Source organism: Scomber japonicus, chromosome 6 (genome assembly GCF_027409825.1).
Source record: "Scomber japonicus isolate fScoJap1 chromosome 6, fScoJap1.pri, whole genome shotgun sequence".
NCBI lineage: Eukaryota > Metazoa > Chordata > Actinopteri > Scombriformes > Scombridae > Scomber > Scomber japonicus.
In genome coordinates, this window is record NC_070583.1 from 27,468,086 (window position 1) to 27,476,068 (window position 7,983).

The 7,983-nt window shown below is 40.7% G+C and overlaps 1 protein-coding gene across 1 annotated transcript; it reads right to left on the minus strand.

Annotated features, from left to right (window-relative positions):
• Positions 1–595: 595 nt before the first annotated feature.
• Positions 596–7,225, minus strand: si:dkey-202l22.6 (interferon-induced very large GTPase 1). The gene is made up of 4 exons (XM_053320245.1): positions 7,183–7,225; positions 4,232–5,883; positions 870–3,859; positions 596–728 (listed from the first exon to the last, which is right to left on the minus strand). The coding sequence occupies exons 1-4, from the start codon at positions 7,223–7,225 to the stop codon at positions 596–598; spliced, it is 4,818 nt and encodes a 1,605-aa protein (XP_053176220.1).
• Between the last annotated feature and the right edge of the window lie 758 nt (positions 7,226–7,983).

Genomic DNA, 7,983 nt, shown 5'->3' on the forward strand with positions numbered 1-7,983 from the left:
GTATGACCTTAGTACTACCAAAGTCAGTTGTAGATATAGGCAATCATTTCAAAAACAGAAGTAGCACTGGATTAAAAGTGAAAAATAAATTGAAAAATGTATTCTTAAGAATATAATATTTCTTCTCTTCATTAAATGATAGTACATATACATATTTCTTTAAATTACACATGTAATATTTTAATATATTTTCACAGACATTATCATTGTGTTGGTTTTAATGTATGAATACATACTTAAATAATGTTCTTTAGCTGCAAAACATCTATAATGTTTAGGTTTAGTTCAAGAAGCTTAGAGCAAAGTGAGAAAATAGAGAGTCAACGCTTACAGTATCGTAAAACATATTTAACAGAAAATCTTTTTCTAATTTTTCTATTAATGAAAATGGTAAAATGAAAGGTAAAATAACAAAAAATATCAGTGTAAGTTTTCTGTCCATCATCATCATCATCATCATCATCATCATCATCATCATCATTAAAGTTAGCATTAATTGTAAAAAGAAGAAACTAAAATAAAACCTGACCATGATCAATAAAGTGTCACATGTATAATAGTACAATAGTAGACAGCAGTCCTTATGTCAGCACTGTCAAATGAAGAAGGCCTCATTCAGACTGTCGATGGCCTCCTCCTTAGTGATCCTCTTCCACTCCTCAGGAATCTTTGCTGGCTCCTGCTCATATTCCTTTGCAAACTTTTCATTGAACCGCGCCAACACATACCTGTAAATTAAAAAAAAAACATATTTTATCCAGGAACATTTCAGTTCATAAATATATACACTGGTATGTAGCATACAAATTAAAGGAGAGAAACTTAACCATTTAGCATGATGATATTTAAATCTAGACAAAATACTGTACCTCCAGTAAGCAATCGGTGTCTCACTGCTTGGGTCTCCAGGGGAGATGCTCCAGTTTGGTTCGAGGGCATGGAGGTCGCTGTATGCCACAGATATCTCCTCTGTGTCCATGTTCTTGGGAGGATTGGATTGGGTCAAGCTTTCAATCTGGCTGATACAGGACAAAGAAGATTCACAACGAAACAGACCCTTGGGCCGGTGGAGCATAGCCCTATGAGCATCATGCTCCATCTGTTCCACCTCACAGGGGGCTTTGCAAAAAGGACATTGCTTGTCACATCCTCTCACTCTGTTGAAAATTGTGTCTTGGGGTTGAATGGGAAGACACTGAAGAAGTTGGTTAATATCCACATCTTGGGAGAACTCTTGGGCCAGGTCCAAACGCATTGCAGCCAGTAACTCCATTAAACATGTGATGAAGCGATCCCATTCTGTGGTGATACTGAAGAATGGTCCATTCAGACAGGCCCTGTTGACATCTACATCTCCATCTCTCTCCAGAGTGAGGCACACCCGCTCCAGCAGGGGCTTTGTATCACTAAGCACACCATTGGTGCCTTCTGCTGTTTGGCTCACTGCTGCTGCAATTTTTCCCACAATTTCTCCAAGTCTGTGTTGCCTCCATTTTTCCAGGCTGGTTGATTCAGACAGGTGAGCCACCACTGTCTCCTGGATCTTCCTCAGCCTGTAGCTGTCATAGGAATGCAAGTACTCCATGAAGCTTTCAAACCTGTCCTCCTTTACCAACTCTTCCAATAAGCTTTTGTGAAAGGCCTGTCGGGACAGATACTGCGGGGCTTTACTTTTTGTCTCCTCCATGATCCGCATCCCCAGTGGTCGATAGATGTAGTCCAACACTGTAGGTTTGATGACCATGGAAGTAAATGCCTGGGCCACTCTCTGGCACTGGTCTCTCTTCCTCAACTGGTAAATAAACTCTGCCAAGTATTTACCCTTGGTTGATTTGATACATGTCAAAAAGTCTCTGTCCTTGGCATAGCGGTCGTGTTGTTCTTGGAAGTCTCGGCAAGCAGCACTACAGAGATAAACTTTCAGATCCACTTCAAAAGCTGTTCTGATTTCCATAGGTTTTTCATTTAAAGCTTTCTCAACATTTTCTAATATTTCTGTAATGTAACTGTCTGAGAAATCTGCTGGTGAACTTGATTTATCTGCTACAAACTGATTGTATTCCTCTATGACATTGCATGCTAGTTGTTGAGCTTCTACCCTCTGTAGTCTGTTGTTGTCTTCAAACATGTGCTTTAATCTGCTGCGGTATCCAAAGTGCTCATCATAAACTTGGAAGCTAGTTGGCTGATTTTCACCAGCGACTTCAAGTTTATTCATGTGTTTCTGGAGACCACGACTGACGAGATTCTCTTTCAGAATACATGTCACCCTTTCAGTAATGTCATCTGTTTCCGAAGGCCTAAAGTCAAAGTTGGATAGTGTGTTATTCCACACTTCCTCAAATTCATCTTCCAGCTCTTTGTCTTGAAGGAGATGATTGGTTGACTTGCTGTTCTCTACTAGTGCATGTAGCTTGGACTCCTGCACCTTTTCCAGCAAGGCCTCAAATTTTTCCAGCTGTGTGGAAGAACAGTGGTTCTCAGTGACTGTCTCTAACCTTTGTATTATCTCTTCAGTTACTTGCCCCTGTAGGTCATCCATATTGCTCATTAGGATTGGCTTGAATTTTTCAGTGTACATTTTGAGATGGTCATCGCTCATGAAATTGGTCTCTACTTTTGACCTGAGTTTATCCACCTCAGTTTTGACCTCTTCTCTGGCTTCATCCTTTAACTTGCTCAGAAGATCATTTTTGATCGTAGCATCTAAAGTTTTTGCTTTTGTGTCAGAGATTTTCTTTGTTGCCCCCATAAACCAGCTTTCCATGTGTCCCAGAAATTTATCCTTGCACAGGGAAAGCTCTGTGCACAACATGGAGAATGCTAAGGCTATGTCAGTATTTTGCAGACCAACGCAGAATGACTTTGCTTTCACTGCATCCCAAACAGAACACAGACGTCCCATAAATTCAGGCAGACCTGTGGCTTCAGATTTTGCTGCACATGTCTTCAATGCCCCAAACAGGTTTTGCTTAAGCTTCAACAGAGCCTTACTATACTGTGCATCAACTGGTTCTGTGAGGGACGTATTGTACCAAGGCCCCTTGACAGTGGTGCTACAGCTTGTGGTCTTTGCACTATGGTTATCAGTATTGCTACTTTCTCTGTCCCCAGTCTCAGTTTGAAGCATGTCAGTTACACGTCTTAACTGTGAGGCTTCTAATACGCTGTTTATTCCTTCATCCTGAACCAAAACGTGGAAAGAGGGCATGACGCCACATTCTTTGATGCGCAGTAGAGCATTGACTACGACAGTGAAGTTAGTCTCAAACTCAGAACCTGCATGTGAAGAGATGTTTTGCAATAAAACATCACTAAGGCCGACCGCTACAGTGGCCATCTCATTGTCACAGATCTGCGTATTTCTGTTGCCGTTTAGAGGCATTGAGCAGAGACCTTCTACGTCAATTAACAACAGAAAATCACACTCCATGTCCTTTCTGAGGTTATCAGGTAGGCAGAGGATGACCATGTACACCCCTCTGGTGGATCTTCTCCCTCCATCAGGAAATTTCACCCCAAATAATGCAGAAAGAACCTCAGCATTCCTTCCATGAGGCCCTCCAAGGCTTGTCAGTATGCGGGTCCTGAACTGTTCTTGAGGAAGGCGGCGTTTGAGCTCTGCTAAGACACAGCTCAGCCAGCGGATGGGGATGTTAGAGGCATCTCCATCCATTAGTTCAAGTGGAATCCCATAGAGAATCAGGTCTGCAGCCAAACTGGGGAGGCGCAGGACATTGTGGCTCCCACTCCCAGGGGTGATGTGTGTGAGTTCGAAAATGAGCCCCATCTCACGCAAAAAATGCTCAAGCCCCAGCAAGGATGGATTGAGTTCAGAAAGCTCTGAACACATGGCTACCTGATCTTCAGATGATGGATCAAGATTCATATGCTCAACAGAAGAAACCATATGTGACATATCTAGTGTTAGCTGTGGTTCATTTGGCTGTTTATCTTCAGAGCTCAAGGTTCCATTTTCCCCTGACTCCAAACAAAGGTTTTGATCATCAGAGATTGGTTCTGAAATTTGTTGTCCATTGTTTTCAAGTATCTCTTCACCTTGGACTTCTTTCTCATCAGATAACTGCTGTTCAATGACTGCTTCATGTGTGGACTCAAGATGAGCTTTTTGTTCAGACTCAGGTTCTGTGGTCCCTTCTGTAGACGTCTGCAAAATCGACACTTGGCCTGCCTCGGACTGTGGCTCAGAGACTTGCAGTTCAGCATTTACAGGTTGGTCTGCAGTGTCTTCCTCTTCAAATGATGAATCTGTGCAGAAACTATCACTGAACTCTGAGTGGTCATGGACTCCATTTTCAAGCTCCTCTGATTGTTCAGACATGCCATCATTCTCTTTGATCTGCTGATTTGTAGTTAGATCTTGTGGACTGTTTGTTTTTTCCATTTGCAACATCTGAAGCCTTAGTTTCATCCAGTTTAGGAAATAAGTCCTCTCTACTATATCTGTTGTGAAAAGGGCATCTGTGAATATCTTCATCGCTGGGGTCATTTTGTAGCTGCTCAACTCCACTGAGATGACTTTCTTTTCTTTTTGCAGTTGGGGGTCAATTTGTTTTCCTTCTTTTCTTTCTTTCTTTTCCTCTTTCTCTATTTCTGCCAGCTTGTTCCATAAATCACCCTGCAGAGGCAGTTGTTTCTGCCTAAACAGAGCAGGTCCCTCATCCAAACCTTTCAACACTTCCTCCACTGTGGCCATTGCCTTTTTACAGACCACCTCTTCATCCACATTAAGCCCTAGCGCCGCTGCTAATTTTTCTGCTGCTTCAATTGTAACACATTTTAGTTTGTTTGGTAACAAATATTTTAGGGTGTCAGACAGCCTATCAGCCAGTTCCTCTTCATTCAGGTCTTGTCCTGGCAGGACTGATCCTTCTGGAAGCCCCATGTCCTGTTCAAGGTTGTCATCAACGAACCCCACAACTCTGTTCTCATCTTTCTCTTTGTCAGAGACATCAATCAGTATGACTTTATTTGCCATATTTTTGCAGGAAGCAAGAAGTTGTTTTTCTTTCTCCCTAAGATCTCCACAGAAAATGACCACAGCTGAAGATGCTTGACATAGAAGGATGAGGCTTTTCTCATGCACACTAGCATCTCCACGTAGGTTACATATAGCCAGAGGGACAGTGAATATGTCTCTGTCTGTGTCTCCAGTGGGGAGATACCATCCAATCTCTACCAGGCCATTAGAGAGTCTCCGGGGCATTTGTGCTCCATCCATCCCTCTGTGGAGAAATGTTTCGCTATGAGATCTGAATCCACTTATTACATTGTTTAGAACCTGAGACTTGGAGACACCACAATGACCAAACTTCACACAAGAAACCACTGGCATGCATGTGCTTGCCAGAAACCCCTCTTGGACTTTCCTGTTTGTACCTGGAAAGTGAGATGTCCATTGGCTCACAACACCTCTCAAAGGCCAAAGGAGGAAGCGGCTAGGTTTTTCTGGATCTATGTTTGGAAGTACCAGGGGCACAGCAAACTGGCACTGCATCATGCGTGCTGCCATCTCTTGTTGAAGGAAAGTGTTGGAAGACATGAAGACGGCTGCAACTAGATCAAGCGGATTGACGCCACATTGGCTGTCTCCTCCAAAACCATTGATATCCTCAGATGATTTGTCAGCATTGTCTAGAGCGTCTGATGGAAGTTTGCAGGAAGGACTCCGAGCATCTGGTCTAAGCAGCCAAAGGCGTTGGAGGAATGCATTGGCTAGGTCCTTGGTTTCAAGAGGGGTTTGGTTGTTCAGAGCCCAGGTGCTAATGTCCAACATAGATGCTGGGTCCAGTGGTGTAGTCCAGAAGGACTCCAGACCCAGTTTAGATAGAACCTCTGACTGGGCATTGTCCTTTGGAGGTTCTGGTTTGAGAAAACACAAATACCATTATTTTTGCTGTGGATCAGCTACATTTTTAACCTTACATTATAATACAATGTTGTCCTATTGAGCATAAAACTACATTTGTTAATATTAAATGTTAAATGAGGGGGGAAAAATGTAACTTCACTTGAATAGCACACTGTGTATTGCATCTATGAATTATAATAATTATAATATGAATTGTAATAAGTGGCTTTATTTTTGGAAAAAAATAGTGTAAATGAAATATTACCAATTAATAATGTTCTAATTACTTTTTCTTGTGTTACATATAAACTGTTGTTTATAACAGAGAACATTAAAGTTAAGTGTTTTTTTATAAACAGATAAGGAACATTATCTCCATTTCTAACTAGCCAGCTAGCTTTTGAGCTCAGGGTGTTAGCCACACCTGCAAATATAATTGCATTGTTTCCCTTAGGCAGACCAGCCTGTAGTGCCATTAATGAGTAAACACATTAAAACTTTCAGTAACGTTGTCATTTCATCTCAGCATATCCCGCCTGGCCTGCAGGACTCATCTCATTTTGTTTCCAAAGCCAGAGCAGTCACAAGGGCCTCTGTAGTGGTCAGCCATTTAGTTTCTGCCTTGCTTATGATATAATGGGGGAAAACAACAACAACAAAGACTTGACAAATTCCCACATTATTTGATGTTATGGTGGCTATGCACATATTTGTTTTTATTTACCAAACAGTTAACTTTTTAATGAAATGTAAACCTATATTATGTATCAACTGACATGCAAGGGAAACCATTTCAGGGCTAGACAGCTTGTACTGCAGCAGTACAGTATTGCTGTGTTGTCTAAGGAATACCCACCTCATAATCAAAACAGGGCAAAAATAGAAGCTTGTCACCTAGATAGATAGTTAGTTAGTTTTGCTTGAATACTTTTTCAAAACGGTACACTGATGCCACAAGTGTAAGAATGAATGTACTTTGTAATGTATTGCCATGTGTACCTTCATGTAGGCTTTCCTTAAAAATGTTTGGTATGCCTCTAAGCCTTGGAGGAAGAATGCATAGTATTTGACATACCTTAGAGTCTAAGGTATGTCAAATACTATGCATTCTTTGGATCAAATTAAATGTAATGTTGATGAAGTACAAATGCAAATCTTTGTGTAGAGCTTTAAGCCATCTGCAATTTGTTCCCTCATTCACTTTCAATATATCAGTGTAATATCACAGCATAATCACCCTAAGTTGAACAAAATAATTGTAAAACATATTTCAGTGATGCCCTGAAAAACACAAGTAAAAAGAAACATACTTTTCTTTTTGCTGCTCAACCTCTTTGAAAGCTTGACTGACATGTTGACTCCCGCTGAGTGTCTTTCTTCTCCGCTTTAAATTACTTCGTCTTCTCTGATAAGCCTCATCACCAATAGAGAACTGATTGGAAACCTGTGATTAAAATCCATAACATAAACATTACTGGCATACAAAAGGCAACAAAGCACTATCAAAAGTCTACAGTATATTTAGGTGAGTTGAAACACTTTTCAAACTGAAACATGTTTACACTATCAAGTTAACATGTCAAATGTGAATGATCTACAAGTATTTTTGGCCTAATGCCAAATGTATCTTCAAATGTAAAAAACCTATGTTGTTCTACAGTACTTACAATAAATGAGAAATCATGTTGCAGCCTGCTGTTATAGAAAAACTGCTCATTGTGGAAAGTACAGAGGAGGCCAGTTCATCCTGGCTTTCATTTCACTGAAATACTTCACTGAAGCAAGACTCTCTTCCCTGTTTTATTTTGCTTTCGCTACAATAAAACCTGATCCAGGACTTGCTGAACATGATATGCCTCTCCTCAGATCAGGCGACTCTCAGAAAGATAAAGTACACTACTGAGGTGACTATCTCCTGGTTTTACTACTTTGCATCTTAGAACACACACACTTTCAGATAGGAGGATTCATGTTTGTGAATGACAGACCTAACAATATAGTTCGCCACAAAATACTTTAATTATTTCTAGTTATATCAAATATGATATGGATTTGAATATGAATGTAATTCTAATCTGAATATATTAGGCTTTTGTCATACATGAACTACA